This window comes from Calonectris borealis, chromosome 2, assembly GCF_964195595.1.
Source record: "Calonectris borealis chromosome 2, bCalBor7.hap1.2, whole genome shotgun sequence".
Lineage (NCBI taxonomy): Eukaryota > Metazoa > Chordata > Aves > Procellariiformes > Procellariidae > Calonectris > Calonectris borealis.
Window position 1 is genome coordinate 115,223,286 of NC_134313.1, and position 20,671 is coordinate 115,243,956.

The window sequence follows — 20,671 nt, forward strand, 5'->3', positions numbered from 1 at the left end:
TTGCTCTATATGTTTATTTGGGCCTTTGTTCCTAAATTTACATCAAGTGTTCTCTTCATTTTGGTCTAAGGTAAGAGGTAATGGTAATTTTTGCAGTCAGTGATCAGTACCCTGTCACGACAGATACCTTAGGTGTCATCACGCATGGCCTAAGTGAGATACCTATTCATTTGATTCAGTCCTCATAAATAAAAACTTCATTCTCGAACCTCACTGAAAGATAATTAACTTTTCCATCTCCATCCATTTCTGATTATATGCTAGCTAATGCTGTATTGTTTCATCAAGCTGTATGACCATATGAGTACTAGTGCCTCAAGGGCATATGTAATGAAATCTAAATATGTCGGATGACAGGCACGACAGAATGAATGTGATGCTGGTTGCTGGTGGGGAGGGCTATTTTGGTTTTTACTTCTTGAAGTGTGAGACTAAACACTGGCTTCAGTGTGTCTGACCAGTTATCCAGTTGTCTGTCATCACCAGTGGTCAAAAGCAGAGGCCAAGGGAAGAATATAAAACAAGGCAAGCAAAGTTGGTACTCCTTACACCCCCTTCTCCTACAGTCTTCCAACCTCCAGCCATTTGCAGCTCAGGGGCTTCCTCAACATAATTTCTATGTATTTAGTAATCCTGAACAGACTACTTTGCCAGAAGTTTGTTCAGTCTTTCAGCCTGTGTAAATTTTTCACGTTCACACTACCCGATGGCAAGGAGGTCTCTAGCTGAACTCTGTGCCACATGGAGCACCACCACCTTTTCTTTATTCTGCCCCCATCTGCCCCCATCAACTTCATTATATCTTTATATTTCATTATATTTCTTTATATCTGCCCCCATCAACTTCACTGCCACCTGCCTTCCTGCTTTGGAGGAGTCATGGAGCAGCCAAATCCCTGTGCCTCTCATGCTGGTGTAGAAAGGGCTCACACCACCCCTAGCACTCTTCTTCCAGACTGAAGAGTTCCAGGTCACTCTGTCATTCCTAGCATGGGAGCTGAGGATCACGTTTTAAGGTGACACAGAGAGCTCAGATGTCTTGTGGCATATGGAAGCCATTAATTACCTACGTTTGAACATCTGTTTACCAATAGTAACACTAATTTGGAAAGTTTACACTCTTAGGTGTTTTAATAATAGAAAAGCTTTGTTTATTTTATTATTATCATCATCATCATCATTTTTATTATTATTATCTCCTAGTATTGCTGTTCTTATGACTGCCCTGTTGTAGGAGACTTCCTTTGGTGTACACTTCGGTCACAGTCAGGAGCAGGACATTGGGCTATGGGGTCTGACCCTGTGTTACCGTTCTTACATAAGATTATATGTGAATGTCTATGTACAAATAATTTCCTGCGGTATTGTTTCCAATCTGAACACTTTTCAAAATAGCATTCTAATGAATACTTTACTATCTATATATTCCGTACATCAGAAGACAAGCTTCTTTTACTATTAAATAAACATTGAAAAACTAGCAGTAACCAGTACTAGCCTTGTTACCAAAACCAAGATGCTTGCCTAGAATATTTATCATTAGAGACAATTAAATCTCAGCTACAATTTCACACTAATGTTGAGGCACACTAATTATTTGTTCCTGTTGCTTTACAGAGGGAAAGACCTGTAGCCCATTGAACCAATTTATATATTTATAGTGACCTCAGAGGCCTTGGCTAATTCATTAATTGCAAACAAAGAAAGGCTCTACCACGTAATCCAGTTTTGTAAGAGCAGATCAGTGTAGCAAGGTTTAGTTAGTGTTATGTAAGATGTTTCCTAAAGTTTAGAGCTAAGGACAGCATTAAATGTTAATTGGTATTCATGTTCAGAATTGAAATTTAATTCAAATGCATTTATGTCCTTCTATATTGGCTTTTCACTAATGTTTGTGTTTGGGGAGAGATTCACTTATTAGAATATATGGACATTGGGTGCCATTTATGTAGTTTTTAATTTTGGTGTCTGACTCAAAGTACTTTAAAAGGGCCTTCACAGTCAAACGGTGAACACTCAGCACTTTTTCAAAAGGCCTGTGATTTGTTTAGCCTGAAAAGGCAAAGGTGCACTACACAGAAAACAAAGGCATTGTAAGAGTGACACTCATAAAAATAAAATTAAAAGTTACACTAAAGCTCAAGAAAGTCTTCAGAGCTTCCTCCCCTCCTGGCTTGCACTGTAGCTAGAAAGTCTGTGATGTAATTTTTTTTTTTCTTGGCCCTCTTAATATTTTGCTGCCCAGGGCAGCTTTTGAAAGATGAGTTTTTCAAGAGTTATGTTTTTCTTCTAACAGAATGAAGTTCCTGAAGCTAAGAAAGAGGAATCTTTGCTAGATCTGGACTTCGATCCTTTCAAGCCAGAAGTTGTATCAACAGGAGTTACTCATTCACCCATGTCTCAGGTATCTCTTTGCCTTGAGGAAGGCAAATCATATAAATGCAACGTGCTGTTTGGTAGCAAAGATTTGCCTCGTGTACGTAATGAGCAGCGTATCTGCAATGTCTGAGAAACTTGATCTTCCTGAACAGCTCTTGTCAGCCACCTATCTTTTCCCTTCAGTAAGCCTGTAGTTGAGGATGAACTGGAAAGAGGGGAAATTGTCAAGTGGTAAAATGAGATGCCTGCCAATGAGAATGGTTGCTGATACCTTGGCCTTGACTTCGGCATGCTGTTATTTTCCATCTTTAAAATAACTCTTAGTGCCAGCATTATAATTCTCCAGCGTCTGTTTTTCTGACAATTTTTCTGACCTGGCTTTGACTCTCCGTGTCTGGAAAGATGCCTCAGGGGACCTAGGTCTCATGGAGCCAGCATGTGATTGCTTTGCTGTGATGGAATTTCTGTAAAAAAACAGAAATTTTGTACAAAAAATTTGGGGCATATGATCTGAGTAGTTTCACTTTTTAAATCTATTTTAGACCTACTTCAAGGAAAATGAGAGGATGGAGTAGGATGTTTCCTTGGAGGATGTTGTGTTAAAGAAATTCTGCATTCTACGGTAATATTTGCCATGGTAGTTTCTTGTAGGAATATGAAAAATAGAAGAAAAGAAAAAAGAAAAGGCTGATATATCGTGTTGCTAATTTTCATTGACTTGCCATAGGGGACCTGCTATTTTAAGATCCAGAACTTGCCCTCACTACCCATAAGGCTGGTAGTACACTAGGGAAGTTCTCGTAGCCAGCAGAGCTGGAGCTCTGTGTTGTTCACCAAGAAGGAAACAATATTAACACACTGTTAGCAAAATCTTTTATCCCTGTGGCTATCACTAACCTGGCTTGTACTGTGAGACATGAGAGGACTAATCAGCTCTTCAGGAATGCAACACTAGGAAAGGAGTGAAAAGACAAGAAGCTTTAAGGCTGAGACAGTCCTGGTTCTCTGCTGTTCTCTTCCTCAGTTAATTAATTTCTTATTTTTTGTGCAGTCCTAGTTATATAATGAGATCTGTAGTGATCTCTGATGGGTTATGCACTGTCAGATAAACAGTGTATTGTCAGCACTCTGAAATTTCTCATTGTGGTTTGCTAGGAGGAATGTTTAATTATAGCAGAGGCTTCGTGCATCTTATTTGTTATTTTTCTCGCTCCCTCTAAACAGGGAAGGGGAAGGAAATTCCCTGACATTCAGTATGACAGAAAACTCTAGCTGTGACTTTGCTCTGAAACTCTACACTTTCAGCTTGTCTTGTAATAACACTGATTAGAGCAGTGGGATCATTAAACCGAAGACATCTAACTTTTGTGACAGAGCACGTTTATCCTGACATCATATTGTACAGATCATAGAAGAGTTTATTACTTCAGTGGAAAGGATTTAGTTTAGATTCAGCTGTACCATGAAACACAGAATATCATTCAGTGTAGAAAAGTACATTGTATTTTTTCATCTAGGTGCATAGGAAGCATTCACTGAGTGCCTTCAGTCTCTCCTCTCCTTTCACCCTTCCTCCCAACATACATATATGAGAAAGTATGGTCCACATCCACAAGAGCATGAGGATGAGTCAGAGCACCGTGTTTTTAGAAGAAGGGAAGACAGCCCTGCAGTCTGGGTCTTAGTCTCATTGGATGTGGCAGGATCACTGCTATGGCAGCACAGACAGAATTAAGTCACTGGTCGCAGTCTTTGGAGAGCCCTGTGCTACTTTGCAGGGAGATTAAGAAGAGATCCTTAAGTGGTCATTCTATATGCGTATAGTTTTTGCCTCAGTCATTGATATTTTCCCTTCAGCAAATTGTGCTGAAGTAGTGACGTGAAGATAGGAGTAGTCATCTGTGCCATGATGCCTCGGGAGGCCTGGCATGACTTCCCTATTGATCATTTAATAATTACCTCCTTCCGCTGCTCTGCCAGGGTGATCAGATCACAGTAAGTGAGCCCCAATCTGCCCTTCCTCACTTGCTTTTCTGTTTCTATGACTGCTTCGGAAGTGGCCTTTCTAAATGTGCCTGGCCCTCACCTCCATTTGCTAGCTGTGGTCTGTCTTGCCTTTCCCTCAGTATGTTCCTTCCCCCTCATGCTCAAAGCCTCATCAGCAGTGAAAGGAAAATGAAAACATGAAAAATGAGCAATCTCTCTTTCCATGGAAGTCTGTAGGACATCTAGAGTCTGCACCAGTTAGCACTATAAGAAGAGACCTATCATTTTTCCTTAAAGCTTGAATGTTCAGCTAACAACATTACGGCAGAGTAAGCAGGTACAGTTGTGAATTACATCCACTGAAGAAGCATGTACCTGCACTTAAACAAAATTAAACTGATCGAGAAATGGCTGTTGATGTTAATTTGCTGTAAATCTGAGTAGTGAGTTATTATTATGTCTTTTGTTTGTGAAAGCAGAAGTTGTTCAGAGAGCCATTCTGTCCTTATAAAATAAAAAGCAGGCAAGAAGGTAAATGCAGCAATCCTTTCTCTTAGGTAAATGTTAGATGTCACACTTAACATTTGCAAATATTTCAGGAACAGTTTTACATTTTACTTTATGAAGGTCTTTAGTTTTTGTTTTTCATGGACTTTAACGTAGGTGTGAATATAGTAGATATGTTTTGAAGCATCTCAGACAGCTTTTGAGACCAACCAGCAGAGTTTCTTTTCATGTCGGAGGGACTGTTAATACTTGGCATGAAGTCTTGCTGCTTTTCTTTCTTCTGTCTATTCAGCTCTTCTGCTGAAAGGTCACTAACGTTTATTACTTAACGGGCTGAATGAGAAAATTAAAACAATAGTCAACCTACTTGTTTTTCATTCCCCAAAAGCATGCCATTTTCCTTCCTGGTGTTGGAGTTCTGAGAAAACCCACATGTTCTCACTGGATAGCTGGACCATTTTTTATCCGGCTAAAAACCTGACCCATGTAAGGTCTTTAAAGCTTACACTTTGCAGAGACTCCTGTACCCGTTGAAAGTCATTCAGTCACCAGCTCAGAATCTGGCTGTATCAAGCACGTGGCAGTATGAGTTTGCTGGAAAGCAACAACTGCTTTGAAGTGGGAAATACCACAATGCATCTCATACTGCCCACCCCATTTGACCAAAAAACGTATTATGGATGATCAGAGGGCTGGAGCACCTCTTCTAAGACGACAGGCTGAGAGAGTTGGGGTTGTTCAGCCTAGAGAAGAGAAAGCTCCAGAGAGACCTTATAGCAGCCTTCCAGTACCTGAAGGGGGCCTAGAAGGAAGCTGGAGAGGGACTTTTTACAAGGGCATGTAGTGATAGGACAAGGGTAATGGCTTTAAACTGAAAGAGGGTAGATTTTTATTAGATATAAGGAAGAAATTCTTCACTATGAGGATGGTGAGACACTGGAACACGTTGCCCAGAGAAGTTGTGGATGCCCCATCCCTGGAAGTGTTCAAGGCCAGGCTGGATGGGGCTTTGAGCAACCTGGTCTAGTGGAAGGTGTCCCTGACCATGGCAGAGGGGCTGGAACTAGATGATCTTTAAGGTCCCTTTCAACCCAAACCATTCTATGATTCTATGAATATAAATATGCATATAAATAATTTCTCTCTTTTTGGTTAATGCACACAGTTATATAGCATGTTGAACATACAGTATGTGAACAGTATTTTTCTAAAACCTCTTTTTTCTGCTCCTTTTTTCAGACATTGCCATGGGATCTATGGACGGTAAGCCTGACATTTATCATTGTGAATTGGGATATTTCTGTGCCTCTGATTTTGTTACACCCTAAACTCAGATTATAATGTTTTTACCAAGAGCCAAGATAAAGAATTTACAGACTGTCACAAACACTTTCAAGTATATGAAGCCACTGGGGACCTTCTAAAACACACAACGACAAAAAATAATCTCTGTTGCTTGGCCTACAAAACCAAAATAACATCAGAAGTCTAGGCTAATAAGATTCACAATCATTATAGCTAAGCGTGTTGCTTTTATTCTCATGCCTGAATTACAGCTATTAGAGGGTAGGAATGGATGCTAGTCACCCGTTTTAATTATCTGAAGGTGTAGTCCCTCAGGACTTTAGTCCAATGGACAACCATTTTCTTAAAATTCAGCAGTGAAGAGAGAATTTAACTTATCTTTGTGGGCTTACAGTGCACTGGAGTTATTCACAAAAGAAGCTGCTACTTTAGGAAGCTGCATGAATCCTTCCTTCTTCCTCCTGGTGCCAAACCAGATACAATGATCTGCAGGAAGAAAACTCATTTTTGTGAGCTTTCTTTTGACTTTATGCCATGGAGTTAGCTGGGTTGACTTGACGTGGAGCCTGATACGCTCATTTTTGACCTTTTGCAGCTTCAGCCAGCACAGAAATCTGTGGCTGCTTCTCATGCATTCAGATTTGCAGCACTGTTTTGTGATCACACGGTGTATGTGATGTATATTAAATGCTCATCTCTTTCTATTGGGAAAGGTTAAATAAAGCCTGAAAAAACAGTCACGTATGTAGGCTAGCCAAAATTTCAAGGCTGCCAATATCCAGACCAGCTAAAATAACCCCGAAATGTTTTGAATTTATTGCTCTAAACTTACATTAGATAGCTTTATCAATGTCTTCCTTTCACACGGTTTTATTTATAGCTTGTTAATGTTATATATGTATTCTGTATTATAGTTATTTTCCTCTTTGCTCTAGTTTTAAAAAAAAGAGTAAGTAGTGAGCTTCACAGCTAAACATTTGAAATTAGGGATACTTAATCTTTTACTGAGTTTATTTTAATAAGTTGAGTGCAGAGTGGTTGTTCTTCCTTGCAGCATTTGTATCTGTTCAAAGTGGCAGTGTAGACAGCAGGCTTTGTGACTTGATGCCTTACTCTGTGTGGATGTAAATGCCTCTGCATGGCACAGGGTGATGGAGAATCGGAGCTGCACGCTCAGGGCCCTCTGCATTGCCTGAGTGATGCAGCGATGCCTTAGTGTAAATACAAGTAAGCTCCGCTGTCACTTGGGTTGTCTCCTTCCTTGTTCACTGTCTCACAGAGCAACCCCTCTTTTCAATTGAGACGTAATAAGGTACCCGTGATAAAAATGTCAGTGGCTCACAGAGGAAAGCAAGGTGTGGTGAATATTGAATGTACATGTAGAAGTTCTTTTATAATGTAATCCAGAGGCTGGAAGTGTGGCTTAAATTCAGGGGCCTGTGATTATTCTTCAGTGGAGTAGCAGGAGAGGACCCGCTGCTTCTTCCCCATGCCAATTTGGTAGCTGCTGCTGGTTAGAGAACTGCTAATTAAAGAACTGCTGCTGTAACAAAGTACATCATGTTCTTATTTTCTGTGGTTTATATGTATGATTTTCTTCTATACAGACAAGCAGCGAATTGGTGCAGCCGGTAAGCAAACCTCCCTCCAAAATCGCAACTACTCTAGAGACATGCTTTAATCAGTGTGGTGTAACATACAGTTCTCTGGTTTTGTCTATCACTGCTGCTCTTTTACATTGCAATCTACTGCCTCCAAATGTTGCAAACCACATAACTTTTCCTTAAATGGCTTAATTTAGTCACTTTCATTCTTTAAATTAAAATTGCTCTAGTAAAATATAAATTTTGTGTTTTCTCATCAAGTCCGCCTTTATCTTTTTCATCTTGTGTTTTTTCTTTGCTTTTCTGTCTGCTTAAAGCCTGATTCTTCAAAAAGTCTTTCCCTGTGTAACCTGGTCATGGAGGAAACCCCAAACAGTGGGTCATCAGAAGATATTAACAGATCTCAAACTAATCTAGGTTCACTCAACTGGGGCCTAGATGTTAGCACACCCAGTATCAGCCAGGAAATTACTGCAGGCGGTTCTTTGCTTTTCGCTGGGGCAGAGCAAACCTCAAGCAAATCCACAGGTACTCTGCCTGCTAGCGTTTGGCCTGCTGTAGGTGAGCAGGAGGATGCTGCACCAGGGTCAGCTTCTGTAAACGAAAACCTGAGGACTTCACTGGAGGACCGCTTGGATGCCAACAATGTCCCATGGGAAGATGCGGTGACCAATCAGCCTTTAGAGACCATAACCAGTTTTGAGACACCCATCCTGGGAACCGGTAGCTTGTTGGATGAACCCCTCCCATGTGGTGTGCAAAAGGCAGAGGCAGAGCGGGAGGAAGAAGAGTGGGCAGGTGTCAAACCAAATGAAAAGGTAGAGACCAGAGCTGTTAACTACAAGGAGGTAGAAAGTACAGAGGAACTGGAAGAGCAAGGTTGCGAAATGAAAGGAAACAGTGAGGCAGAACTTCATAAGGGTTTAGCGAAATCAGATCTTGACATTTTAGTCAGCACAGAGGTAGAAAATTTGTATGAGTTGGAAGATAATGATGGGGATGCTGGGAGAGCTAGTGGTGCTAACCTAGAAAACCCTAGGGAAGAAGAATTCAAAAGGGTCAATGTCATTGAGGAGGCAGATGGAGAAATACCATGGTTGAGCACAGGGCTGGAAGGTGGAGACAAAATAGTAGTCGACAACTGTAAAACTATAGAAAACACTGAACCTGAGAGAGTCTTTGGTATCTGGGATCAGGACCATGAAAGGACATTTGAGGATGGCTTAGACCAAACTGACAGTGGTACTGGCGGGAGTACATCCATGGAGTGTATAAACATGACGGCACATGTTGACCTAGAGGTAACTGACCACACAGGAAAGGACCCTGCAAATACTGGAAATGTTCTGTGTGATGCTCAGTTATTCAGTGCAGAAGAGTCTGGTAAAGGAACCGAAGACAATAGCATCAGCCTCCTCCCAAATGGTAGTGCTGCTGCTGAAGGTCAAGCTGCTGCTGAAAAAGAGTGGGCATTGCTGCCCGAGACAGCTGATGCTGCTAGCACAAGCTGTGGTAATCCTTGCCTAGATAATGCAGAAGACCAAGTGACAGGTAGGGCGGCAGCAGCAGTCGCTGAAGAGCATGCTAGTAGCAGTGGTGTTCCTGAAGCCTTGGAAACAGACCCCTGGCTGGCAAACTGGGATCCAACAGTTACTAATGATTCCTGGGGGTTTTCTAATCTGTCAGACAGCCAAGCCAATGGACTGAATAATTGGCCCTTTTTCCCCAAGCAGCAAGACTCAGAGGCAGGTAACATGGAAAATGTTTGGTTAGGCATTAGTGATAAATGGTCTACACAAGACCTGGGAGGGCCTGATAACAGCTGGGGAGAAGTAGGTGCGAGCACTAGCAATAAAAGTCAGGAGGCACCAGTAAAACAAGGCTTGGCTGGGGAGCAGGCAGGCATTAGCAATCCTGGACCAAGCAAGGAGATAGCTAGACCCTTGGCTCTGTTTCAAATGGGAAATTCCAGAAATGCTAGCACCGAGAGTTCAACTAGTCCTAAAGACAATGAGACCAACAACTCAGATTTATCTGAAGATGAAATTGCTAACCGGAGATATGGATTGTTGTACCAGGAAATTGAGGCTGATAAAGAAGAGGTACCTACCCCAGTGTGTAGCCTAGTCTAGACAAAGAGTTCCTTAGGTCATGCATAACCTTGTCGTTTAAAAACAATCCATTTGTGTGTTTCCCACTGCCCCTCCTAAGCCCGTGCTATTCTTTTTTTTAAAAATTGCCATGCAACTGTTCATAGTGTGGTGCCCTTCAGCCATGTAACGAAGCAGGCTGACAAAAATGCCTTTCAAAACAGTGAATGAAGCTTTGAACTGTGAAGGCACGTTGTGTCTCGCACGTTTTGTGTTTTATATGTAGAGCTTTAAATGAACCTACTCTTTTTTTTATTATTATTTTATAAAAATACTTAAGTTACTCTGCTTCTTGTTTTTGTTTTTGTTGTTTTCTTTAAGCCTGTGACACCTGTTATCAAATAGCACTGTCGTCAAATTTCTTGCTGCCTTACCCTTCATTTTATTATTTTTTCTTTTTTTTTTAATGTCTGGCCTACATTTTTATTTTGCAAATAAAAATGTTTTGACTCATGTTCTGATTTACTAATCATTCTGATCTTCACTTCTACTTAGGCATCAAGCACAGCATTTAATGGATTTGCACAGGTAAGAAATAAACATATTTTGAGATTTTCTTTTTCTGTGCTGTTAGGAAGGGATTAGGACTGGCTGTACAAGTTCAGGAAATCTGTTCTACAGATGAGCTGCACAACAATGTCATACTGACTCAAATCCAAACCTTGTCTGTTCTCAGAAAGTATTCCTAGATGTTACTAGAATTATGCTAATACTCTTGGTACTCTTGGCCTGACTGAATTTAATAGCAAAAACCCAACTACCTTAGGGGGACTGATTTTTCCCTCCTAAAAGGACTGGTTTATCTCTTTTATTGTGCTTTTTTGTGGATTTTTCTCACAATCCCAAAATCCTGTAAAGCATGGTTTCCTCAGTTTCACATACTTTCAGTCACTCTGTGTGTGTATATATAAAATGAGGTTTTTTTTTTTCTGCATCTTTATTTTCATTTAAGATATATTTTAATCTGAAAGTTAAACTGAAATTATTTGTCTGCTGCTGTGCTGATGGTGAGACTCTGTGTTAGACATCGCAGAGATACAGTGTATGAAGATACCATGTTTATGCTTTCAAATTCCAGAACTGTGCCAAGATCCGAAATTTCAGGTGGATAACCTGGGGCCTCATTAATTTCCAGCATCCTTTTAGAGACTGGCTCATCCACAGCACACCCTGTACACCATTTTTTAAAAGCACCCAAAAAGACTGAGCTTATACAAGGATGGAAATGAGTCTTCCAGTGCTTAACCATTCTGCTCCAGGACGTTTAAATTAGTAAAGGATCCAGAATGACAAGGCTACCACCTCTCAAAATTAAGGCAAAATGTTTGCCCCGAGGAAATCAAAATTTGATGCCCCCACTGCAGTAGGAAAAGGATTTAACCCATCAATATTTTGCAATTTAATTGGTTTTGAATGAGTAACGTGTTGGAAAACATCTCCATTTTTATACCTTCTTAATGTAGGTAAAATTTTGTATCTGTAATTACTATAGTTACTATTCAAATAAAAGTCCAGAATCAAGAGGATGTGAAAGTAGCTTAGAGCTAGTACTAGAGCTAGTACTCCCCAGGCACAGGTACGTGCAGTCTGCAAAAAAGATTCTGAGTTTCACAACTTAGAAGTGCATTGTGCCTGAAACAAAGTCCTTGCAATTCCATGTATTTAATGAAGGGTTTTTCACTGCCTTTAATAACATTGCACGGTTTAGAAGCATAGAATATATAATTGAAAAAGGAATGTCTTTAATATTAATAGTGCTTAACTAATAATTATTATTAATACCTTTTTAGATTATCTATGTGTCATCTTATTCTATGTGTATTTACTTATGACTTTACCTGAATAAACCATTAAAAAAATTAAGTCTTCGATAGACACCTGCAAACATCCCATCTCAAATATCTTTGCATCATTGTTTTTCATTTCTATATCTAGGATACCTCTGCATTTACAGTGCAATCAAATGAGAATGTGACAGAGCCTTTGGTAAGTGGTGGCTTTTGCTTCCTTTTTAAATGCCTTGTAAAAAATGGCACCATTTTTCCTTTGTGCAAAGATATTTTCTCCTTTTTTGTGTTTTCCGTCCTCTAAATCACAAAACCTTAACCTGGAAGAGTTGGTGGGTGATATCATTGTAATTGTAAATCTTTACTCATTGAAACAGTCTTTCACAAGGATAGCACATAGAAAAAGAAAAGAAAACCAGGATATTCTAAGATATGTTTACTTTTCAAAGGTGTGGTCATTTGTTTCATTTATTGCATTTAAGAAATGACAAGGATGAGTACTATGGTCCCGCGTACAGCAAGCAGGTGATAGTACATGATGGCTGTTTAAATATCTCCAGTATTGCTGTAGCTTTATCCACTCTCCACATATTAATAGCAGGCATAGTCTACTTCTAAGGGGTGGAGAATCTTCTTGGAAGTGATCATACCTGGGCAGTTTTTTAGTTTCTCTTACAATCTTTGGTTAGCCTGGAGTGAGGATGTGGAATAGCAGCATTGCTGGGTGAGTGCTATACTTAATAGCAGCAGAGTGATACTCAATATTATTTAATGTGGCTTTTGTATAATGCCTCTGGTGATGCTTGTGTTCATAATGGTTATTGAATATGGTGAGAGTATTTTTACTTGTAGCTGAAAGGTGGTAACTACTCTGAAGACTGCTCATCCACAAGTGGCTTGAAGCACACCAATGCAATCTGCATTATAACATATTACCTGTGATTTTAAATTTAAGCTGAAAGTTTCTTCCAGTGTTAAACCTCAGGAAACTCATTAGTCATCTTACCTGGAATAAATCTACTTTGTGTTTCTCATTTCAGTCCTATTTCTTCTTTGTGAAATTCCCTAGAGCTGGCATTAATACACTACACAGAGAGATTTCTGCACAGCATGGTATAATATAATGAATGATTGTTTATGCTATGCCAAATCCTGAATGTCTTGCTTAGGCAGACTTCTCTGTACCTCATTAAAAATCAGTCTACTTAAGGAATATGTGAGAAAAGAAGTGAGAGGCTACGGTTTTTTTTCCTGAAAAATATCATGGAGGAGAAGATTTTAGTATCTTTAAGAATTTCATGGAAGCTGTCTCTTCATCAGAGGAGACTTTCTAGCCAGCTGCCTGTTATCAACTGCAAAGCAGCTAAATAGCTTTTGAGCTTCATATTATGCTGAGCAATTTGTTCATGGCAAATTAATCTACTGGGGTTATTTTATCTGGTTGAGTCAGCCATCTTTATAAATGGAATATGCTGAGCACAGCTTGCAGCTCTCTCCTTGCATGCATGTGTATTTGCAAAGTGATGTCTCCACTGGAGATTGCACTTTTGCTGTGAGCTATTTTGCCACAGGACTGAACGTGTTGCAGGGCTGGTGATATTTGCTAGATCCTCTTGCTAAAAAACAAGCTTAGCCCAGAATTTAAAAGGGTGGAAATCCCAATAGTGTGTTGACAAATGGATGCCTTGTAGGTGATTGAGAGCTCAAGAGGGAACGCATTTTTATAAGAAACCAGGGATGATTTTCACACTGCCAGAATTCAAGCAGTCAGTGGTTGCCCTTGTTAATATAAAAACTGCTTGAATTTCTGCTAATTGCTTCTTGTCTTCACTGGAGAAGGGACTATATTGTCTGAGAACAGACAGAACTAGGGAATAGGGGATACTTTTAAAAACTCATATTTGAAGCCCAGTGTTGGTACACGCAAGTGCCAGTTTCAACTCCTGGCCTTGCCATCAGTTTCTGGAGCATTTCTGAGCAAACCGAGTGCCTTCCCCCCGCTTCCATTGCCCCTTTCTGTAACTCAGGAAGCTGATGCTTTCTTTCCTTGTGAGGGAGGGTTGTAGGACTGGCTCAGTTTACATAGAGAACATTGAGGATGAAAATGCCCTTTAGATGCTGTAAGGCCAAGCACTGCCGTCCTCTTCCTGGCAAAGCCCGGCAAGATTGAGCCTGAAGCAGCACTGTGCCAGGCACAGTTCCCATTCCCCGCCCCCTCCCCACTATCACATGCTCCTCAACAATTTTTCCACTGTCTACTTAAAAATCAATAAAACAAAAGACTGAGGCCAAAGAAGCTCCACCTGGGGAACCCGAGGTCGAGGAAACCCCTGCTGCTGCTCTTGCGGAAAAGGAGGCTGTCCCTGCTGAGCCTGCCGAACCAGCAGAGCAGGCTGCGGTGAGTGACCTGTCCCCCATGCCACCTCCCGGGCCTCATCCGAGCCACATTTCGTCATGGTGAATGTGCCTGCTGCGTTTCAACCATCCTTTCCATTCTTCACCATCCATCCATGGCTGGTTTCCCCAGTACCCGGCTGTGTCACAGCATGCCTCTCCAGCACACGTCCTCCTTTCAGCCCTAAAATGTCATTCCTCTTATGTTTGGCATTTTAGACTGAAGTTCAGCTGAGTGATTGTGGTTTCACAGATTGTTTGATTCCAGATGAACTTCAGAAGGGGAAAGAATTGATGCCATTTTTAAATGACCTTATTAGCAGTTTTCTCATTTCATTTCAAGCTGAGTTGTAAGCACTAAGCCAATGTACATCTTGTATGGTCCTTGCTAGAGCATGAAAATACCAGAAAAAAGTGATTGTAATATGAATGTCTACAAGGCTCATGGTTTTAGGAGCCAGCTGTGAGCTGAAGAGGGACTCCAAGTGCCAGTTTGGAGATTTTTACATGTCAGCATTCAGGATACAATGGGAAGAGAAGAAATGACAGCTTTGCAAGAAGAACAAAGCAGGGCACCCGATATCACTACAAATTAAGAGGTGGTCTGTGGTGGTAGGCATGGGGTTTTTCTGCTGACTAGGATCCCTTTTTATAACAGGTATCCTAATGAATATCCTTTTCATCCAGCTGAGGTTCCTCTTCTACATACTGCTGTGAGAAGGTCTTGGAGGTGGGCGATACCCACAGGCTAAGAAACCCTGGAGTAAATATGCATCTGTTTTTGTAGGCTGACAGTTTTCATGCTTTCCTTAAGACAATACTATGTTCAAAGTCTCTAATGAGTGTTTGTCACTATTAGAATATGCAGATTGCTACTGAAAAACTGGACAGAAAAAGGAGTTGTTTTGTGGGTCAGTTCCTCTGCCACAGAAGCCAATGGAAGCTGTATAGCTGTGCTTTTTGACCATCAAGCATAGTTTGGTGCTGTAAGTGTTCCCAGAAGAACAAGGTTCAGCTTGCTGAACCGCTTTTGGCCTTGGGTGAGTCCCTGTTTATCTTCATCTGTTAAGTAGGGATGATGATACCCAATTCATCATAAAATTAGATGTTTTTCAGTAAGCATTTGATACACTGCCATGTGGGAAGCAATATTAAGCAGGCTGATGTAGATGCAAATTAGCTGAAGAAAGTGGAAGTAGCTAGCACCTATAGATGTGGCAGCTCAGATCATGACAGAAGACTTATCAGATATGCAGCTATCGTAGCGTCTCATGGATCTGTCTCTGGAGCTGGTCTTGTTTAACATTTTTATTAATGGCAGTGGCTCAGACTCTACACGCCTGATGGTGACATTTATCGATGACTCCAGGTTGGGTAGTGTCATTAACTTAGGCGGATGGCATTAGGCCCACTAGCTCTACCCCCAAGGACAAGCTGGTTATCTGCTGGTGGTGTTAGACCCATGCAAAAGCCACAGGTGATGCTGCCTTCAGCAGAAAGAAGGAAGTATTAGTGTTGGTGTGCAAGGCTCTGGAGTACAAATGTAGTTTAATTAAAGTCCTTCTTAAAGACGGATTGATTAATTTGCCTGGGTGGTTCCAGCTGTCTGTACCATGGGATTAAAAAATGGTATCCAGCATGAATGATACAAAGAGGCACACTGAGCTTTACCTGTAGCACCTGCCCAGTTATCATCCCTTCCTTACTCCCATCTTCCTAAGAGAGGAAAAATAATTTTTTGTGGAAGGAAAGGGGGGCAGTGCTGGGTGGGCTGTTCTGGAGGACTTTGGGGGAAATGGAAGATAACCCATCTCTCTGTCCAACCCTTCCCATTCTCCATGGACTCTTAGCAGCATAGCAGCTATGGAGGAAAGCAGTCTCAGTGTGTTCCCCAGAACTATGTTTAGGGTCTAATTCTGATTACACTTGCATGAATTTTGCGTAGCTATTTAATTTTTTTAAATTCACTTTTTTTTCGGTTCTGTGGTACACACGAGCAAGTGACTTCTCATCCCTTTACAATAACATAACCAAACTAAGAATGCCCCACAGCCTGTGGAGACCAGGCTTTTCCCATTCCATGTGTTTTCTATTCAGTTAATATAAATCACAGTAATAACTTGTCAACTCTGTAGTAAGGCAAACAATGAAATTGCCTGTCTGAGGCACATTGTTTTGTCAAACTCTTGTCCAGAATGCCTCATGTCTAGTCAGAGTAAATTTGATTGTTTGGAATAAAGAAGGAGGGAGGGAAGGTGGAGAGAGGAGGGATGGGAAATCAGTCATTGGTCTGGAGCTCTCCTCTTCCCGTGACTGAATGGCAGGGAATAATGTGGAAGAACAGATATTAATGAAGCTAAAAAGGTTGTTTCTAGCTGGTTTTATTTTGATCATCTGTAAGGATTTAATGAAGCAAAAAATTGTAAAAGTAGTTCATTTTTCTAAAAGGAAGCCAGCTCCTTTTTGCCTCCTAAGACAAAGCCATGCTCTGAAGCCTGTTGCACGTCTTAAGTGCTAATTAAATGACAGGCTGTGGCTGCAGCACCACGCATCCGCTCATCGGCTGGCATGACCTTTTCAGATGATCTATTTTGCTGCCTGACTATCCGTGAGGAGTTCTGGGTCCACGGTCTGTCGGCAGCTGCTCTAGCTGAGGCACAGGACTGCAGAGCTGTTGGGAGAGAGGCAGAGAGAAACATAGTGCAAGAGCCAGGCAATTTAAGAGCAATCAGGAGGAAGACCGTAGGCATTAAATAGAAATTAAACAGTTTTGATTAGGTTTGTGCTTGGTTTTTTGTTGCGTTGTATGAAGTTGTCCTTGCTAGTTTGGAAAAATAAGCTAAAAGTGTTGATTTTAAAAATGTCTGAATTGGAGTCATTCTGCATTTGGCTCTGAGGGGTTGTTATTTCAGGAAGGGCTTTCCAGGACTTGCAAAGAAGAGTTTTGAAGGTTAGGATTAATGACAAATAATGATCAAAGCTAAGGAAAAGTACACTGAGTTGCAAAAGATGAAAACATGTCATTTCTCTACAGTAGTTCTGCTTTTGTTTGCTTTATGAGTGACAGTCTGCTTTAAAAGTGGAGCTGTAAAATATCGATAGATAGTTTCTTATTGGGAATCTTCTATCGAGTTTAGTAACTTCCAGTTTGGAGTGACAGCCACTGATCAGTTTAATTTTCCTGTGTTAAGTGTGCACCAACAGAAGCGAAGTTAACCATTGTAAAAAGTCCTTGCATGGACTTCTGCACACCGAAACAGTTGTTTCCCTATTTCCATAGCATCCACAAAGGCAGCTGTAAAATCTAAAGGATACAGTCTAAAGGATACAATACATTAACCGCTGATTTATTTCTTTTTCAAATCCCTCTCACCACATCAATTTTTCACATTCAAACAAAGATGACATGAGGACACTATAATGAAGTGAAAGCTTATGAAATCTTGTTATTTCCCTTTCTTCTTCTCCTGCACGTGAGACAGCGCTTGGAGTTGAGAGCACTGCTCAGGGATCAGCTTTTTGACTTCTGTTACGCTCATTAGTTTGGAAAGAGCCTTTCAGTGCCTTGGGTCTGATGCCTGCCTGGACTCTGATGTTCTCCCATTGAAGCAGTCAGACACTCAGCTAAATACTGTGGTTTTCAAAGCTGTGTATAAGCATACATGAAACTACCTCCTGACAAGCTCTTTGCAGACGCTGAGCAAGTACAGCAGAGGCTAGAAAACAGCCTGCAGCTTTGAGGGTCTCTAATTACGGTTGAATCCCACTGTAGGTACAATTCACAGTGCCCAAATGGTGGAGCACGTCATTTGGGAGAGCAATACAATGGTTAGATAGAGAAGAGCGGTCAACTGTGTCCAAATTCTGAGTGTGCAGCTAAGTGCAGGTGCAAGGTTGGAGCATGAGGCCATTAGAAATATATGGCTTTCGTATACAGGAGTGAACTGATGTAGAATCGTGTCACTCTGTTGAATTCTGCGGAAGCAGATTTTTCTCTGTTTATGGAACCAGGGTGTTACTTTACTCAGATGTTATTTCAGTCATCCTTTTTACTAGGCTTTCATGCCCTAAAAATCATGCAGTTCATGCTACCGTGCCTCTCTTCTCAAAGCCCACCATCCACAAAATCCCAACTTCCAGCTAATCAAAAAAGCAAAAGCAAAATGCTACTAATTTGACTAGCGCACAATAGTCAAATTAGCTTTGGGAAGTCCCAAGCTTTGGGAAGCAAGGGGAGCTCTCCTCACTTTCCCCTTTCCCACCAAAACTGTGCTTTCAGTTAACCTGGAAAACAGTCCTCCTTTAAAAATATGCATATGTATTTATTAGATTTTCTGCAAAGAGGCCCAAAGCTGAGCTGACAGGATTCTTACCAGAGAATATTGCCAGGTTATTATTAAGAGAAGGGCAGAGGCTGGCGCCTTCCTGACTATAAAGTGCAGGATGATGCTCATTTCTGAAAGCAAATTGACTTGTAAATACAGCTGATGGCAGAAATTCAGCACTTTTTAATAGTAAAAGTAGGGAAGGCATCTATCTAATGACTTGCAGTTGGACGTAAAGCTTTTATGGGCAATAGAAACATTTGTGTACGTCTCTTCTGTAAAAAAAAAAAAAAAAGAAGTGAGACTTCTCTGGGTGGCTGTGTGCATGTGTGCATTGCTAGACTAAGAAATAATTACATTTTGCTGTTGATATTTGTTTTTTCTATTTAAGACCCTCTACAGTCTCCTCAAACTTACTATAAAATGGAGGACTCCATGGCAGAGGCTTGGCAGCTTCAAAAAAAAAGAAAAGAGTCAATCATTTAAAAAAAAAAGGTTATATAACACTGTAATTTTAACGGGATAAAGTTGTGAGAGGTTTCTATGGTAACACCGCTGTCAGCAACTGCCTTGCCCTGGCTTCTGGACATGTTTGGGGCTTATGAGGTGACTGCAGGCAATACTGGAAAATTAGATTAGAAAAAACATGAGTGATATGAAGTTTGGATATAACTCAGCATCCTTTCATTAAAAAAGAAACATGCAACCATTTCAGCTTCAGAAACTTGTAGAAATTTTGGAGTGACAGCTGTGGGCGTGTGAAGGCATTTAGCTGGAGCCTGAGTACTTAAGGTCTCCTAATTTCTGATTGCTAAAGCAGACAGTCCAATCTACCATGCCCTCACAAATGTTTGCATAACTTGTCTTCACCCTCACAGCTCTTTTGAAAAATCTGACCTAGCTGTGTTTGCAAAGCAGCTTCAAAATTTATTAGCAAAGTGGATTTCCATAACAGAGCTTTGATTTGCTTTTCCTCAGCAGAGCATCTTTAGAATCCCTGTCCGCAGGAGAAAAAAAGCACTTCCAACTGTTCCAAACCAGACCTGAATTTTAGTAATTTTGACTGTTGACCTTCTGTTGAAAAGAAGCTAGTGTTAGATGGTATCTGTGCTGTAAAAAGTACTATTTGGGGGGAGCCCATTACCGTTCAGTGCATTCGATCCCTTGAACACCTAAATGGGTGTCAGATTTGGAAAACCACTGGCACATGTCTAATTTTTAAATGTCAGGCACCTGCCGCATGTACCACTGAATATGGACCTAGAGAAAGGTGATTCTGCAAAAAAATGATAACTTTATGACCTACCTCTTTTGAACAGCCCCTTTAAATGAGTTGCAGTCCAACATGAGTGGAAGAAGTAAGTGTTTTAGAAAGTTTGCCTTGAAACTCTGGTGAGTTGCGGGGGCAGCAGCAGGTTCTAATGGGAACAGTTTGAGTCTTGGATGGGAGAAATTTTGAGCTTGCTGGAAACTTCAAGGTCAGCAGTGTTGTGGGTTGTGGCTTACTAAAAAATTCTTCAAAGCTGGTGCTATTATGAGAATACTGATAATAAAAGTAAATAAAATTGTCTTTAGCACTTACAGTGTGATGATGATGACATATGTAAAAGGTTTTATTTGTTGGTTTTTAGCCTATAACTGCTTTTATTTCAGATTATATGTGGCAGCAAGAATCTTTCCGCTTGCTATATACTATCCCATTTAGTTCCAGCCATTCATTTCATTGCATCTCATACATGCCGTGCTTCCATTAAGCTTGATTAATACCAATTTCTCTGCTGCCATTGCCTCAGCATGAGTAAGGTGATGACCATATTTCCTCTTTATACAGGAGAATGTCGAGGCAGGGGATAAGGAGACAACTGGAGTTGCTGAGAAAGAAAGCGAGGTACATATGAACAGCTTCAAGAGTGTGGTTGTGCTTTAATATCTTCAAGAGAATTGTGACAAAAAATATATTTGTCATTTGCATGTCGTCAATATGCAGGCCTACACGATGCAACAGTGACCTAGCTGCGGTATCTATTCTAACACTGCACAGATATATCTATATCTGTGGTATATATTCTAACACCAGAGCACCTCTCATTCAATGCAGGACCTGCCTTAGAAACTGCCTATTGCAGCAGTATAGAGTGATAAATATCTCAGGCCAGCAAACAAAGCAGCTCCGTAGTAGAAGGAGGTATAATGCGGTTTCTATTGATATTTGGAAATATGTTGCATAGATTCCC

General features: G+C 40.7%; 1 protein-coding gene across 1 annotated transcript in view; it reads left to right on the forward strand.

Annotated features, from left to right (window-relative positions):
- Positions 1-20,671, forward strand: part of AMPH (amphiphysin) — a 127,084-nt gene that overhangs the window by 94,765 nt on the left and 11,648 nt on the right. The window contains exons 12-18 of the mRNA XM_075142998.1: positions 2,297-2,404; positions 6,112-6,135; positions 7,785-7,808; positions 10,427-10,459; positions 11,867-11,917; positions 14,000-14,116; positions 20,269-20,325. Of these exons, the coding sequence (XP_074999099.1) occupies positions 2,297-2,404; positions 6,112-6,135; positions 7,785-7,808; positions 10,427-10,459; positions 11,867-11,917; positions 14,000-14,116; positions 20,269-20,325 (414 nt within the window). The remainder of the gene's footprint in view (positions 1-2,296; positions 2,405-6,111; positions 6,136-7,784; positions 7,809-10,426; positions 10,460-11,866; positions 11,918-13,999; positions 14,117-20,268; positions 20,326-20,671) is intronic.